At 45.8% G+C, this 17,863-nt stretch overlaps 1 protein-coding gene across 1 annotated transcript in view; it reads right to left on the bottom strand.

Moving 5' to 3' along the window:
* Nucleotides 1-17,863, bottom strand: part of KSR2 (kinase suppressor of ras 2) — a gene marked incomplete at its 3' end in the record, with an annotated part of 180,225 nt that overhangs the window by 141,503 nt on the left and 20,859 nt on the right. The window contains exons 2-3 of the mRNA XM_080986238.1: nucleotides 11,154-11,294; nucleotides 3,094-3,244 (exon numbers count right to left, since the gene is read on the bottom strand). Coding sequence (XP_080842364.1) covers nucleotides 3,094-3,244; nucleotides 11,154-11,294 — 292 coding nt within the window. The remainder of the gene's footprint in view (nucleotides 1-3,093; nucleotides 3,245-11,153; nucleotides 11,295-17,863) is intronic.

The following is a 17,863-nucleotide window of genomic DNA, read 5'->3' as shown; positions in this document are numbered from 1 at the left end:
GTTAAGAACTTAATTTATTCTGGAGGTCCATTCTTAACCTGAAACTGTTCTTAACCTGAGGTACTACTTTAGCTAATGGGGCCTCCCACTGTGGCCACGTGATTTCTGTTCTCATCCTGAAGCAAAGTTCTTAACCCGAGGTACTATTTCTGGGTTAGTAGTCTATAACCTGAAGCGTCTGTAACCTGAGGTACGACTGTACCTTTCTCCCCCAAAAAAGGCACCTGGAGACAAGTTGGATGTAAAAAAAGGCTGAGTCCCCCCCCCACACACCCATCCCTGATTTCATGGAGCCCAGAGCTGGCCCACCCATGAGGCAAGGTGAGGGGACTGCCTCATGCGGCAGGATCCACAGAGGCAGCAGATCTGGCTTCCAAGGAATGCATTTGGCCCTCAAAAGACTACCCAGAAGGAACTGTGGCCCTCGGACAGGAAAAGGTTCCCCACCTCTGGAATCAATCCCATGACCTGGCAGTAGGTAGATTCCAAGGGAGTGTGTCATTGGCAGAAAGGCATAACAGGATCCAGTGTCGCCTTTATGTGTGTGTGTTAAGAGTGGCAAATTTAATGTCATGCCTGAAGGAAGCCAGGAAGAAAAACCAGTGGAGGGAGAGGCAAATGCATGTGAGGGTGTAATTACATTGGGATGGGGGGTGGGATTTCTCCTCCTCCTCTAACATCAAGACTCCAGAAGCCAGCTTTGTCCCTGGGCGGGGAAGATGGAAAACTGTGATGGACTTTGTCCCAAGACGCAACAACCAGCCACACCTCTGAAGGGTGAAATCAGCGCTTTCCTGCGCAGCCTTCCAGCTCTTCCTCGTTCCCCCATGCCAGATTCCTCTGCCTTAAAGCAAAGGAGGGGAAGGCGTCGGGAGTTGATTTAGGGTCACGCCAAGGTCATAGAATAAGAGAATCATAGTGTTGGAAGGGACCCAAAGGGTCCTCTAGTCTAACCCCCTGCAATGCAGGAATCTCAGCTAAAGCATCCTTGACAGATGACCATCCAGTCTCTGCTTCAAAACCTCCAAGGAAGGAAAGTCCACCACTTCCTGAGGGAGAATGTTCCACATTCAAACAGCTCCTACAGTCTGAAAGTTTTTTCTGTATGTTTAGTCTTAATCTCCTTTCTTGTAACTTGAAGCCATTGGTTCGAGTCCTACCACCCAGAGCAGAACAAAACAAGCTTGTTCCCTCTTCCATGTGGCAGCCTTTGAGATATTTGAAGATGGGTATTGTATCTCCTCTCAGTCTCCTCTTTTCAGGTCTAAACATACCCAGCTCCTTCAACCATTCCTCATAAGGCTTTGTTTTGAGACACTTGATCATCTTGGTGGCCCTCCTCTCTGCACACGGTCCTTCTCACTGTGCATTCATTATGATTATCACAATGAGCTGGAGGCGGTTGAATGCCACCCCCGTTCCAGGTTGGCCCATCAAGTCCAGCATCCTGTTCTCACAGTGGCCAGCCAGATGTCCGCAAGCAGGTCCTGAGACCACCAGCACTCTGCTCACCTGTCATTCCCAGCAAAGGGCATTCAGAAGCATGCTGCTCTGACAGCAGAGGTAGAGCACAGCCATGGTGGCCCATAGCCAAGACCTCCTCAACCACAGAGTTACTGATCCCACAGCCAGGTGGTGGGCAGCCAAATCTCAGCATGGGTGCAGCTCCTCCAACTGATGGAAACTTACAGGCAATATCTCAGAAAATGGTGGGTCTCTCCTTCGTGGGAGGTTTTTAAAGAGACGTAGGCTGGCCACCTGCCAAGGATTCCTTATCTGTCATCCCTGAACTGCAGGGGGTTGGACTAGATGACTCTTGGGGTCCCTTCCATCTCTCCACTTCTATGATGCCATTAATACAGCTGGTTGCCTATAGCCAGAGCAGCGAATTTTGAGACCCGCCACATCCAACTGCCACACTGGTCTCAGTGTGGCTTCTGTTATCCCACAGCACCCTCTGCTGTTTGCAAGAGGCCAAGCATGCAGACTTAATTTTTTTACAGATGATTATGATGGTGATGGCGATGGCGATGACTATTACCCTCCATTCACCCTAAGTCCCAGGGCGGGTTGCAGTAACTGTTAAAAACGCATACTCAGGAGGTTGTCTTATCAACTCATGACCATTAATCCATTCAGCTCAGTACAGAGGTACCTCGGGTTAAGAACTTAATTTGTTCTGGAGGTCCATTCTTAACCTGAAACTGTTCTTTACCTGAGGTACCACTTTAGCTAATGGGGTCTCCCGCTGCCGCCGCTGCACAATTTCTGTTCTCATCCTGAAGCAAAGCTATTAACCCGAGGTGCTATTTCTGGGTTAGCGGAGTCTGCAACCTGAAGCGTCTGTAACCTGAAGCGTCTGTAACCCGAGGTACCCCTGTACTGTCACTACTGACTGGTGGTGGCTCTCTAAGATATCAGACCAGGCTCTCATCCAGTCCAGCCTGGAAACAACAAGAGTTGAACCTGGTACCTTCTGTATGCAAAGGAGTTGCTCAGCTGCTGAGCAACAGCCATTCCCTGTGCATTGAGAAGCCATCAAATTAGGTCTCTTCCCCTGCCCCCAACACACACACACAGACACTTCCAAAATGACAGAGAGGTTTGCAAGACTTGCAGTTGCGATCAAAGTTTGCTGCACACTCTTTTTACGGCTGTTGAAGAAACTGTTAAGCAGAGAGGCAGATGAGAATTCGTAAAGGAATGTCAACAAGCTGCAAGATTTCCAGGCACCCCTAACAGGAGGGTCCTGTCAGCTGTTCTAGGATATAGGTAAAGGTAAAGGGACCCCTCCCAGCAGATGTCAAGGCAATAAACAACTATTTTACTTTTAAAAGACAACTGAAGGCTGTTTAGGGAAGTTTTTAATGTCTGATGCTGTATTGTTTTTAATATTCGGTTGGAAGCCGCCCAGAGTGGCTGGGGAAACCCAGCCAGATGGGCGGGGTATAAATAATAAATTATTATTATTATCATCATCATCATCATCATCATCATTATATAATAACCTAACTGGGAGGGCCCCAAGGTTCTCCACTGAAAGTTAGACACCCAGTCATCAGCGAGGGAGGGAGGAAGAGCACACCTTCGCACCTGATTTATGGACGCTCCGGAGGCAGGAGAGGGAGGCGTTGAGCCTTGCGCATTCTTCCTGGTTGGCCCCAAACTTCTTCACCGTCATGCAGACCTGCTCATCCGTCATCTCCAGAAGGTCCTCCAGGTTCAACTGGCCGGGAGTTATTTCCTAGAGGGAGGAAGGAGGAAGGCAAGTGTCATAAGAAGAAGGAAGAGAGTCTCATCAGGCCAAGCGAATCTGCCAGAGATCAACAACTCAATCGCATCCTCCTGAAATGTAAAGGGTTGCAGCCAAATAAATCCTACTCAATAAAGACCTGCTGGGATTAATGGTCCTGTCTGAATCAGGTTCCTTCATTCCAATGGGTTTGTTGAGAGGAGGACAAATTTTGGGTGCAATTTCTTATATGAATATTGAGGCAGACAGGTGCTTTGTGTCACCGGCATAAGCAAATGTCTGGCTCTTCTAAGTCTTTATAGAACCTCTGTTATTGATCCTGTGGAACTCACAGGTGGAGAAAACTCTCATTTTTACATACCTTTGTTATTAGTAAAGGGAACCTTTGAATGAGTTAACACTTTATTATCCCTTTAGAACCACACTGTATTTTTGGACTTCTGTCCCTCCAGGCTGTGTTGCTTTATGGTTTACATTTTTTTAATCTTTTGTTTTTGTTTTGTAGGCACAAAACCAGGCAAAAATTAAATGGTAATATTGGATACAACCCAGGGCAAACGGGGCACTGCCCCATCAAGTTCGGCCTGCCCTTAGCCAGTCCCTACCTACCTGCCTGCCTGACTTCTTCTTTACAGAACATCCAGGGCAGGGACCTTGCCTGGCAGCTTCCTCCCCACTCCCCACTCCATCTCAGTGCTACCCCAGCAGGGAGGATGGGATCAAAACTGGAATTAAATTGGCCTTTGTCTTTAGCGCCACCTACTGTTGGTCTAAGGGACGTGGGTGGCACTGTGGTCTAAACCACAGAGCCTAGTGTTAAGTTGTGGGTGAACATATCAGATGACACAGCAATTCTTCAAACATCTCTTGTTTATTCACAGGCCAGGACAGAACTGAACTGAAGGGTTCAGTCAGCCTGCTTATATAGAGCTCCAGTACAACGTTACTGTGACAACTGTCTAAAACTATCCAATCACTGAACGTCACTTTCGATCCCATATTTGCATAACTATCTACAGTATCCCCCTGCTGGCCCAGGGTGAGAACTTCAGTACATAACACCTAGGACTTGCCGATCAGAAGGTCGGTGGTTTGAATCCCCGCGACGGGGTGAGCTCCCGTTGTTCGGTCCCTGCTCCTGCCAACCTAGCAGTTCGAAAGCATGTCAAAGTGCAAGTAGATAAATAGGTACCGCTCCAGTGGGAAGGTAAACGGCGTTTCCGTGCGCTGCTCTGGTTCGCCAGAAGCGGCATAGTCATGCTGGCCACATGATCCGGAAGCTGTACGCCGGCTCCCTCGGCCAGTAAAGCAAGATGAGCGCCGCAACTCCAGAGTCGGCCACGACTGGACCTAATGGTCAGGGGTCCCTTTACCTTTACCTTTACCTTTACCTTTACCTTTACCTTTACCTTTACCATTGGTCTCCATGCCTTGCACCCTACCAGCTCCAAGAAGCACCTGCTCCCAGTGACTGCTACTACTAACACAAGGCTTTCCTTAAGGGGTGATCCAGTTATATATATTGGTCTATTGATTTGATTTAAGACGTGCTTATGAATGCAATTGTATTATTGATTTTTAAGATGTTCACCACTGTTTTTTCTCTCTCTCTCTCTTAACACTAGCAGTCTAGACATCTTTGCAAATAAATAAATAAACAAATAACTGGGAAGAGCCTTGCTGCTGGTTCTTTCTTTTTTCTTTTTTTTTTCTTTTTTGAGTTTATGCTTTATTTTACACATCAACAAAAAACAAACAAAAGAAAATCGTACATTTACATCACCCGCCACCTCAAATACAAAATAAACGAAAAAGTAAATTCTTATGTTTTGTGATTAAATCTTCGTTAGTGAGTATAACAGACCCTCCGAGTGCCCCTGTTTTTCAGGGACAGTCCCAGAATTACAGAAGCCATCCCAGCTTCTGATTTGATCTCGGAATGTCCCGCTTTTCCTTAGAATGTCTCTATTTTCATCGGAGAAATGTTGGAGGGTACGGGGTTGAGACCCGCAAGCTAAGGAGATAACAACCTTTAGAAGACATCTGAAGGCAGCCCTCTACAGGGAAGTTTTTTAATGTTCTATTATGTTTTTATATATGTTGGAAGCCGCCCAGAGTGGCTGGGGCAACCCAGTCAGCTGGGCAGGGTATAAATAATAAAATTATTACTATTATTATTATTACAGTCAAACCTCAGTTGTCGAACATAATCCATTCTGGAAGTCCGTTCAGCTTCTGAAATGTTCAACAACTGAGGCACGGCTTCCGACTGGTTGCAGGAGCTTCCTGCACTCAAGCGGAAGCCGTGTCAGACGTTCAGCTTCCAAAAAACGTTCAGAAACTGGAGCATTTACTTCCAGATTTTCTGGCATTCGGGAGCCGAAACACTCGAAAACAAAGGCGTTTGTGATCCAAGGTTTGACTATATTATTATTATTATTATTATTATTATTATTATTATTATATAGGATGTCACTGTTTTTATTGGAGAAATGTTGGAGAGTATAAACACGCTGCTTTTCTCTATGGATCTTAAAATGTTTTCATCTGCGCTACACATTTAAAGCAGTGTCGTACCATTTTAAATAGTCTTGGCTTCCTCCCAAGGATTCCGGGAACTGTAGTTTGCTAAGGGTGCTGAGAGTTGCTAGGAGATCTCTGTTCCCCTCGCAACAGCTACAATTCCCAGAGCTCCCTGGAAGAGGGAGAGATTGTTAAACCACTCTGGGAACTGTAGCTCTGTGAAGGGAACAGGGTGTGGGGAGTCTCCTAACAACTCTCAGCACCTGTAACAAACTACAGCTCCCGGGATTCTCCGAGGGAACCCAGGGCTGCTTTCAGGGGTACAATGCCGCTTTAAACGTGCGCTGCAGATGGAGCCAAGGTAAGTAACAGATTCAATATTTATGAAGTTTCTATTCCTAGAAATAGCCAAGGGCCAGCAATCCCATGGAAATGGTCGGTGCGCCTTGGCACCTCGGGGCAATTTAAGGCGCTGCGGGGGTGGGCAAGATCGCTCCCAGGTACTGGGCTCTTTAAGAGACTTTTGCAAAAAAGCAAGAAGCCAAGAAGGTATTAACGAGTTGCATTTCTGAATGTGACATCAAGCTGTTCAGTCACTTGCTCGGTTGCCAAGGGCAACTGAGAGTTTTCTCTGGGTAGCAAAGATTACCTGGTGACATCGCGAACAGCTCTCCTGCGAAATAAGCGTAACCTTGCCCTATGGGGCTCCTGTGGGGCTCAGGCAGAATGGTGGTTTCAGATATTTGAACTGCAGTGCGGATATATTGAGTGAAAGTTTGTACTGCATTGTAACTTTCGAATAAATGGTTTTTTAAAAAAGAGAAAGGGAGAGAGATTTGAACTGAACAAAAGATCTTTCGTTGAAACCGCAATTATATATAACAATGCAAAGATCCCAACTAAACGCAAAGGAGATTCCGACTAAACATCAGGAAGAACTTTCTGACAATAAGATCTGTTCGACAGTGGAAAGGTCTCCCTTGGGAGGTGGTAGACTCTCCTTCTTTGCGGGGTTTTAAGTAGAGGTCAGATGGCCACCTGTAATGTATGGTCTAGTTGAGATTCCTGAATTATAGGGGGTTGGGCTAGATGACCCTTGGGATCCCTTCCAACTCTACAATTTTATGATTCTAAGAGGCCCCATTGCAGTTCAAGGACACATTTGAGCCATTAACTGTGCATATTAAATAATATTAACTATATAGTGGTACCTCGGGTTAAGTACTTAATTCGTTCCGGAGGTCCGTTCTTAACCTGAAACTGTTCTTAACCTGAAGCACCGCTTTAGCTAATGGGGCCTCCTGCTGCTGCCGCGCTGCTGGAGCACGATTTCTGTTCTCATCCTGAAGCAAAGTTCTTAACCTGAAGCACTATTTCTGGGTTAGCAGAGTCTGTAACCTGAAGCGTATGTAACCTGAAGCATATGTAACCCGAGGTACCACTGTATTGCGAGCAGCTTTGATTTACGATACGGAAATAAAAATTCAGTGTGCAGCCCCTGGGGTCTGTCTGTTGTTGTTTTTACTATTACTGATAATATTTTATTAAGAAAATTTCATCTATAAAAAGATAGAGTGTGGGGGGAAAGAAAGAAAGAAAGAAAGAAAGAAAGAAAGAAAGAAAGGAGTGAGATTTAAAAAAATAAACAATACTATCTGTGTCGAAGGACTCTTGCAGCCTGCTTGGTCAGAGAGGTTGGGCTGCCCGACCCTAGAAGACAAGACAAAGCAGGGCTAAAGAGGGGCAGGACCTGGGCAGAGTCCCAAGGGCCTGATGAAAATGCCTGGATGGCCACCGTTGGTCCATCGAGCTCAGGACTGTCTGCACAGACTGGCAGTAAAGTTACAGACAAGGGTCTCTCTGTCAGCCCTAGCAGGAGATGCCTTCAGGGTCTGAACTTGGGAACTTCTGCATGCAAACAGATGCTCTTCTGCTGAACTGCGGCTTTTGGTGTTTCCTGGGTATTATCAGAAGCGGTTTATAGTTTCAAGATTTGCTTACCACAGGTAAAAGACTAGGCAGGCCGGGTCATCCTCTTATATACAGTGGTACCTCGGGTTACATGCGCTTCAGGTTACAGACTCCGCTAACCCAGAAATAGTGCTTCAGGTTAAGAACTTTGCTTCAGGATGAGAACAGAAATCATGTTCTGGCAGCGCGGCAGCAGCAGGAGGCCCCATTAGCTAAAGTGGTGCTTCAGGTTAAGAACAGCTTCAGGTTAAGAACGGACCTCCGGAACAAATTAAGTACTTAACCCGAGGTACCACTGTACCTGCTGGGAGTGACCCTCACCTGAATCCCATAGCTCTCCTGTAGCTGCCTCTGATTAGTTATCATTTAATTCTTGGGGGAAATAATTAGCATCACACGTCATGTGCATGGAAGTTGCCGCACCAATTAATCAACTAGAAGGATTACTGTTAATAGCACCAGTTTTCCTATAACTTGATATTGCTGGATACTTTCAAGGGTAGAGCATCTGCCTTGCTCACAGAAGGTCCCGTTCAACTCTCAGCATCTTCTGTTAGGGCTAGGAATGTCCCTTGCCCCAAACCCTGGAGAACCGCTGCTGCCGGTCAGAGTTGTCTGTATTGAGCTAGATGGACCAAGGGCCTGGCTAAGGCAGCTTCCTATGGTCCTATATCGCTTTTCAGATTTTCCACTGAGAAAGTGACCCAACATAAAAAGAAAAATCCAATCCTATTTCTCATTTAGCTCCCTTTAATGCTAAAAAAAAGAGGAGGTGTTTTAGTCAGGAGCTGCCAACTATAGCCTACGTATATGACCTAGATCAGGGGCGTCCAACTTCCAAGAGTCTGTATTAAAAAAACTGGCAGTGATCTACCCATTGTCAGAGTTGTTGAGCTCCTTTTAGGAAGCCAAAGTTGTTTTTCCTCGTGGAAAAAGACTCACAGAGTTGAGCAATGCTGCCCTCTTGTGGACCTGTGGAGACCGTGCACCAAAGAAGTGTGACCGCACTTATAACTTTTCAGGGTCTGAAATTGGAAGGAGAGTGTGGCTTATATTCGGGAGTGCTTCCTTTTATTCGTCTCTTACCTTAAAAGTGGGATTTGATCAGAGAATATATAAAAGTAATAAAACCGACAATCATTTTGATAAAGTGGATACAGTACTAGTACACTCAAGCACCAGTAATCAATGGCCGGTTGTCATCTGTCGAGCAAGCTTCAAATCATAAGGGGACAGAGAGAAGAAAGGTGACTGGCTGAGTAGAAAAAGAAGAAGAAGAGTTTGGATTTGATGTCCCACTTTATCACTACCTGAAGGAGTCTCAAAGCGGCTAACATTCTCCTTTCCCTTCCTCCCCCACAACAAACATTCTGTGAGGTGAGTGAGGCTGAGAGACTTCAAAGAAGTGTGACTAGCCCAAGGTCACCCAGCAGCTGCATGTGGAGGAGCAGAGACACGAACCCAGTTCCCCAGATTACGAGTCTACCGCTCTTAACCACTACACCACACTGGTAGATGCTGCTGCTTCCATAGGTGGGTTCTGCTGAGTCATTGTATATTCATATCTCAAAAACTGCTTCCTGGGAGAGTCAGCAGAAATTGTAGTTTGGAAAAGAGACAGGGTTTGCCAACTGGCCATATATTGGTCTCCTTTCGTACCTTTCAAAAAGGAGCAGCATGTGGAGATCTGCCACTGAAATATTTGCATGGATTTAAACATGATCATGTACTCATTACTGGAGATCAAACTACTGTTAGAGCAGGCATAGGCAAACTCGGCCCGCCAGATGTTTTTGGACTACAGTTCCCATCATCCCTGACCACTGGTCCTGTTAGCTAGGGATCATGGAAGTTGTAGTCCCAAAGCATCTGGAGGGCTGCGTTTGCCTATGCCTGGGTTAGAGTAATTCAATAAACGGCAATCCTAGCAACAGTTCTTTGTAACCACATACCACATTGTGGATTTTGGCCCTAATGAAGTTTTTATGTTACAAAAAGGAAAAAGAAAAAGAAGAAATGAAGTGTAAAAGTGGGTTATATGATAGACCTTTAGCCTGCCAGGCCTTTTTATATGGATGCTTTGGGCTGAATGATGGAATAAGGGTGATGGGGTACGGTTGGGGTCCGTGTTCCTACTTCTTCCTTCTATGCTTTGTGGACTGTGTGGACCTGTTTAGCGTTGTGGGAATTTTCCTTAGTTTGTTTTGGAGGAACAGGTAGTGAAGATGTTTCTGATTTTATCTATCTCCATGTGCACCCATTGTTTACCCCCCCCCCATCTCCCTCTCTTTCCCTTCCAACCACATGACGTCTATTGACAATAGCGTCTCATAAAGCAACTGTGGAAAAGACTCTATGAATCGAAAGGGGAGATGCTAGATGTATTTTTCCTTGTTTATTTGGCTGTTTTGTAACACAATACAATATTTAATACAGTGGTGCCTTGGTTGTCGAACGTAATCCGTTCTGGAAGACCGTTCGACTTCCGAAATGTTCGAAAACTGAGGCGCAAAGGGCAGTCTGCAAAGTCAATGGATAAAAGGGGGGGCACACACTCAACGAAAGCTGTTCGACTTCTGAGGCGCATTTGAAAACAGAAGCATTTACTTCCGGGTTTTCGGCGTTAGAAAACCAAAAGGTTCGGCTTCCGAGATGTTCAACAACCGAGGTACCACTGTAAAAACTTTTTTAAAAAACAAGAAACATAAGTGAAGTGAAGGTTTGCAGAGAACCTCAGTTTCTCAGTGAGCTTTCAACTGCCTCTACTTTAGGTAAAGGTAAAGGGACCCCTTGACCATTGGGTCCAGTCGTGACCGACTCTGGGGTTGCGGTGCTCATCTTGCTTTATTGGCCGAGGGAGCCAGCGTACAGCTTCCAGGTCATGTGGCCAGCATGACTAAGCTGCTTCTGGTGAACCAGAGCAGCGCACGGAAACGCTGTTTACCTTCCCGCCAGAGCGGTCCCTATTTATCTACTTGCACTTTGACGTGCTTTTGAACTGCTAGGTTGGCAGGAGCAGGGACTGAGCAACGGGAGCTCACCCTGGCGCGGGGATTCGAACCACCGACCTTCTGATCGGCAAGTCCTAGGCTCTGTGATTTAACCCACAGTGCCACCCGCGTCCCCCGCCTCTGCTTTACATCACCTAATTAACTAACTAAACTAATTAAAACACCTCAGCACTGTGAGCTCACAGCACATGATTCTTCCACTGTGCTTCTTAGCGAACCCAGTTTGGTCCCCATCTTATTGCACTTTCTCCAAAAAGGAACGATTCGTAGAGCACCATCAAAAGCACACAGAACAGAGGAAGGGGAGGAGGGGGGCTGGAGGGACAAGAAGCTGGAGGAGGGAGGCCAGGGAAGAGGCAGGGGCCAACCCCTCCAAGACCCCGTGCGCAGCTCACCTCCATGACCTCCTTGCGGACGTTGACGATGCGGAACCAGTGCAGGAGCTGCGGGAAGCCCTCAAGCTTGTCATTGCGTTCCTGAAGGGCCACTTTCCTCTTGCACGAGAGCTGGCGACTGAAGTACTTCACCAGTTTGCTCTGGAAAACAGAAAGGGTTGGGAAGAGACAGGAGGTAGTTGTCAAGGCAGCTGTCTGTCAGGAGATCCCGCCCATCCCCTAGGCATGTTACCCCCTCCTCTCCCCACCATGCTCCCTTCTGCACCCTCTAGCAGTTTGCAGCCTGGCCCCCAATGAATCACACCTGCAGGTGTCGCCGCCATTTATTTATTTCTTTCAAATGTTTTCCGTAAATAAATAAAAGTGGTACACAGGGGTATATTGCCACTGACAGTGGGGGCAGAATCTAGCCACCATGGCTAGTAAGGAGTGGGGACAGACCCAAAAGTGGTTACGAGGAGAGTCATGGAACTATAGAATTGTAGGGATGGAAGGATCAACAAGTTCAAGTCCCTGCAATTCAGGAATCTTTTGCCCAGTGACTCGAACCCATGACCCTGGAATTAAGAGTCAATCATACACCACACACTTATTTTATTTCTCATGGAAACGGAAGCATATATTTCATTCTTGGTAATTTTGCTCACATTTACCACACCACTTTCTTCATAGGCTTCTTTCTTTCTTTCTTTCTTTCTTTCTTTCTTTCCTTTTCTTTTACAAAGATTTTTTTTTAATCAAAAATCAAAAAGAACTCAGAAAGCCCAACAGGTAAATGCAAATAAGATCCAGGCACAACAGAGTTACAAACCCTGTGTTCCAGCTATTTCAAATCTCAGAGATCCCCTTTCATAATGCAATAATGTATTATTATTATTATTATTATTATTATTATTATTATTATTGCAAAAGGATTTAAGCAAAAAAAACCCAACAACACTTCCTAGTCACTGTCCTTTTTGAAACAGACTGAAAGAGGTACCGTATTTTTTGCTCTATAAGACTCACTTTTTCCCTCCTAAAAAGTAAGGGGAAATGTGTGTACGTCTTATGGAGCAAATGCAGGCTGCGCAGCTATCCCAGAAGCCACAACAGCAAGAGGGATCACTGCTTTCACTGCGCAGCGATCCCTCTTGCTGTTCTGACTTCTGAGTTTCAGAATATTTTTTTTTCTTGTTTTACTCCTCCAAAAACTAGGTGCGTCTTGTGGTCTGGTGCGTCTTATAGAGCGAAAAATACGGTATTTCGTTTTGTTGTTGTTAAGCCAGCCTATTGCACAAAGGCAAAAATTTGCCCTCATCGCTCTAACTCCTTTTGCCTCTGGCCAAGCCCATCACTGGCACGCAGGCTCACAGAGTTGACCAAAACTTACATAAGTTTGTAAGAGGAGCCTGCTGGATCCAGCCAGTGGCCCATCTAGTCCAGCATCCTGTTCTCTCAGTGGCCAACTAGATGTCCCAATGGGAAACCCTGCAAACAGGACCCAAACACAAGAACACTCTTCCCTCCTGCAGTTTCCAGCTATGGATATTCAGAGGCACTGTTGCCTCTGACAGTGGAAGTATAGAGCATAGCCTTTTCCTCCAGGCAGACTGGTGACTGGGCGCGGCCACCAAGACCACATAACACCCGTCTTAAAAGACCTACATTGGCTCCCAGTATGTTTCCGAGCACAATTCAAAGTGTTGGTGCTGACCTTTAAAGCCCTAAACTGCCCCCGCCCAGTACATCTGAAGGAGCGTCTCCACCCCCCTCGTTCAGCCCGGACACTGAGGTCCACCTCCGAGGGCCTTCTGGCGGTTCCCTCACTGTGAGAAATGAGGTTAAAGGGAAGCAGGCAGAGGGCCTTCTCGGTAGTGGTACCCGCCCTGTGGAACGCCCTTCCATCAGATGCCAAAGAAATAAACAACTATCTGACTTTTAGAAGACATCTGAAGGCATCCCTGTTTAGGGAAGCTTTTAATGTTTGATGCATTACTGTATTTTAATATTGTGTTGGAAGCCGCCCAGAGTGGCTGGGAAAACCCAGCCAGATGGGCGGGGTATAAATAATTTATTAGTAGTAGTAGTAGTAGTAGTAGTCCAATCCCTCATTTAAAGCCATCCAAATCGATGGCCGTCTGTTTCCTGCGGCAGCGAGTTCCACAGTTTAACAACATGCCACACGCATGGAAAAGTCCTTTCTTTTATCCGCCCTTAAACCTCCAGCATTTAGCTTGTCCACAGTCCAAGTGCTATGAGAGGGGGAGAAAAACTTCCCTCCATGCTGGGCATCATGAACCCGTCAACGGCATCCCTGCTAAGTTGCAGCTCACCATTCCTGACACAAGGTGGCACTGCGTTGTATATCCAGGGGTGTCTGCCTCTTCATCCTTTTTCGTAACCTTGCTGGTTCTTCCCCTGCAGAGACACCAAAGGGTGTCCCATAGCAGCGCCCCAAAAGATAGATAAAACTTTATTTGCATTAGCCAATGGCCATAGCAACAGTAAAACATCACAGTATACGCAGAAAAGGAAATTTGATATAAGAGCACAATTTAAAGTCCTGAATCAGCCGTCAGTTAGTGGCCCTTATTCTGATTGCTCCTGCTATGAACCTAGCCACCTTTGCTGTTATCTGCTCATTTTGATCTGACAGAAGAAAGGACACTGTGGCAGTGGTTGAGCGCCCTGGGATGGTTAGTACGAGTGGGGTGATGATCTCGTTCCTCGGGTCTTTGTAGAGAGTACAGTGGTACCTCGGGTTAAGTACTTAATTCGTTCCGGAGGTCCGTTCTTAACCTGAAACTGTTCTTAACCTGAAGCACCACTTTAGCAAATGGGGCCTCCCGCTGCCGCCGTGCCACTGGCGCACGATTTCTGTTCTCATCCTGAAGCAAAGTTCTCAACCCGAGGTAATATTTCTGGGTTAGCGGAGTCTGTAACCTGAAGCGTATGTAAACTGAAGCGTATGTAACCCGAGGTACCAGTGTACAAGACAGGAGGACGTGTGCTCCCCACAAGAATAACTGTCAGGTTGTGGGCCGAATACGACTTCACCAGGTGTGTGTTGGCAGATGCTGACACAGGGATGAGGAACTTCAGGTCTGGGGTGGGGTGGGGGGGATGTGAATGTGGCCCTCCAGTACTCTCTGCTCGGACCCTCAGGACTCTTCCCAGGCCACAACTCTCACTGGTGCTGCTCAGAGTCTTTGCCTGGCTGAAATACGCCCCATGAACTGTGATAACGCCTCTTGCTTGCTTGCCTGGATGGAGGAGGGAGAGAGGTTTTCCTTTATGAGGTAATTATCTGTAGAAACCTCTGGTTTCTGTGTGGCTTGAATGTCACCTACCATACGAAAGGTAAAGGGTTGTGTCCGTTGTTCTGCCAGGCAAACGGAGCAATGCTCTGCCAATCTCTTTTTCTTTTTAAATATATTTTTATTGAGTTTTACATTAAAAAATAAAATTCAAACAAAACAACCACCTCATTGTTTAGGATTCCCTGAATCCTTCGACTCCCCTCCGCCCTTCCAGGGTTACCATTATCAATATGTTTTTCCCCCCCAACTGCTTTTCTTACTTTCTCTTTTCTTTTTTTAAGAAAAAATAATTCATTTTTATGATAGTTTTTCGTACATTACAAGCATTACTCAAATCCTGCCAAAGTTTTTAGTTGTTTACAGTGTTCTCTTAAATACATTATAAATTTTTCCCATTCCTTCTCAAAGTTCTTCTCCTGGTTTCTGATTTTCCCAATCAGTTTCGCCATTTTGGCATAGCCCATCATCTTCATCAGCCATTTGTCTCTGGTTGGCATTTTAGCTACAGAGAGTCCAAAGGAGCAGAAACGATTATTTATGTATGCGATGACAGCAGCGCGGACACTATTGGCTCAGAGATGGAAAAATGCCCCACCAATCTCAGTGTTGATTCCTCCAAATGTTTCCAGCCAGGGTAATCCTGGCTGTTAGCTTCTCATTAGGTGGGATATAAACCATATATATATATATATATATATATATACACACACACACACACACACACACACACACACACACATATACGGTATATATATCTTTTGCTGTGCTTTCCAGTCCCCCCACTCTCTTCATCTTTTGCACCTGTCGTAACGATGCTGTTCCAACCTCACATGCCAACTTGCTGCCATCATGCTTTGCCCATAGCTTGGGGAGCTCCTGCCATTTTCCTTTTCCTGGTTCTGTCATGCAAGCAAGTGAATACGCCAGCATGAAACCACCTCAGTTGGAAATTCGCTGGAAAGTTTGATTCTATTAGCTGAGGCCTCATTTGAGACAATGGTTTCCTTTCCTGTTCCTCCCTTCTTAGAATCATATAATTGTAAAGTTGGAAGGGCCCACAATGGTCATCTGGTCCAACCCCCTGCAATGCAGGAATCTGTTGCCCAACATGGGGCTTGAACCCACAACCCTGAGATTTTCATGCTCCACCGACTGAGCTATCACTCCTGTCTAGCTCCCAGTCAATAATCAAGCCACGACCCTGAGATTGACTCCCCCCATCACCTTGCATGTATATAAGTGGACACAGATGAAGGCACAGTCTGAGGCAGGAGTCTGCAACCTTTTTCAGCTGTAGGCCCGTCCACCGTCCCTCAGACCATGTGGGGGGCCGGACTATATTTTGAAGGGGGAAAAAATGAACGAATTCCTATGCCCCACAAATAACCCAGAGATGCATTTAAAATAAAAGTACACATTCTACTCATGTAAAAACACCAGGCAGGCCTCACAAATAACCCAGAGATGCATTTGAAATAAAAGGACACATTCTACTCATGTAAAAACACGCTGATTCCTGGACCGTCTGCAGGCTGGATTGAGAAGGTGATTGGGCCACATCCTGCCCCCAGGCCTTAGGTTGCCTACCCCTGGTCTGAGCTGTTTACTTGTGGAAAATTACCCCAGTACTTGGGCCTCATTCCAGTATACCTGAAGGAGCATCTTCACCCCCATCATTCAGCTCCGAGGGCCTTCTGGCGGTTCCCTCACTGCAAGAAGTGAGCAGGGAACCAGGCAGAGGGCCTTCTCGGTAGTGGCGCCCGCCCTGTGGAATGCCGTCCCATCAGATATAAACCAACTATCTGACTTTTAGAAGACATCTAAAGGCAGGCTTGTTTTGGGAAGTTTTTAATGTTTGAGCTTTTATTGTATTTTTAATATCCTGTTGGAGGCCGCCCAGAGTGGGCAGGGTATAAATTATTATTATTATTATTATTATTATTATTATTAAGTACTGCTCCATCAGAGGGCGAAGTCCTGCCACGCCACCATCCTCAGAGGATAAGTCTGCTGCAGTATTTTCATTTCCCAAACCTTGCTGAAGCCACAGACTGCAAAATCAGGCGGTGCCTCTGTTGCAATCCAGAGATATGGAGCCGACAACATTCCTGGCCTTCAGGCTACATGGAGTTTTTGGTTACCCTCAGCTCCTTGCTTAGACAACATCTCTGGCAGTGGGGTTCCAGCCTGCAGAGCTCTCTTGCAGCTGTCCAGGGTCCTGTTCCCTTCTGCCTTCTGTGTAAGGGAGCTAACCCTTTAGGGAAGAAGGGGTGGGACAGACATCCAGTGTGGCACAGAGTGTTGAACCTGGAAGGACCAGGGTTCAAATCACCACTCAGCCATGAAGCTGATTGAAGTGGCCTTGGGCCAGTCACTGCCTCTCAGCCTACCCTACCTCACAGGGTTGTTGTGAGGATAAAATGAGGAGGAGAAACACTATGAGCTGCTTGGAGGAAAATTGAGATATAAAGTTATTAAATAAATGAATAAATAAAATGAATGAATAGATAGATAAAAAAACACTGTCCTCAGAGATCCATTCCTGCAGTGTTTTATTTCTTCATTGTATTCTGTTCTCCTGGCATTGCAAGTCATTTTGGCTATGAGTTGGGATGGGAGAGAAATTCAACTCAGTTCACATTTTAAGGCAATCATAACCCTTAATTTGCAATTTGTAAAACAATATGCAAACTGAAACCCACAGCCGTCCTCTGAAATTCACTCTCCTCTGAATTTTGCAAGGCAGTTCTCTAACCAAGTAACTTGTGCAAATATATATATACTAAAATCCGCACACAAATGAACTTTAGTAATAATAATAATAATAATAACAACAATAATAACATGGAAAGATGCATTGCATTAGGAAAATCGTTTTGCAAAAGTGTGTATATCGGGGGAAATTGAATGCAAACAATGTGTATAGGGAGAAATTCACACTTAAAATGCTTATGAATTTTCATGAGGACTTCGTTTTCAAAAAAATTGCAAACTGGTGTGGAAATGTAGAGAACTTAGGACTGGAAAAATGAGAAACCGAAATAGACAGGTTCTCTGTCCATCCCTTGTTATGGGTTTAAACAGAAAAGGAGGGTATGCAAATATTAAGTATAAGTAAAAGCAGACAAAAGCTCTGCAGCCCTTCCTGCAGAATAATAGTGGAGCTCATTTCTCCATCTCTTTTGCCCAGGACAAGCCCAGGCTCTCCTCATTTCAAAAGAGCAACCTGCAAGCTGATACCTGAATAGAGATTGTGGCTACGAGGCGATAAGAGAAAATATTTATCCTCAGCCCCCTCTCTGTGTCCCTCAAACAGCTTATTATCCATGGAGATAGCAGGCAAGGGGGAGAAGGGGGGAGCGGTGTGATGAGAGGGGACAATCAATAGCTGCTCAACTGCCTCAGGAC

Source organism: Podarcis pityusensis (assembly GCF_964106645.2).
Source record: "Podarcis pityusensis genome assembly, chromosome: 16".
In the NCBI taxonomy this organism is placed as follows: Eukaryota; Metazoa; Chordata; class Lepidosauria; order Squamata; family Lacertidae; genus Podarcis; species Podarcis pityusensis.
Note: the sequence above shows the minus strand (reverse complement) of the source record. Positions and strands in the feature narration are given on the sequence as shown.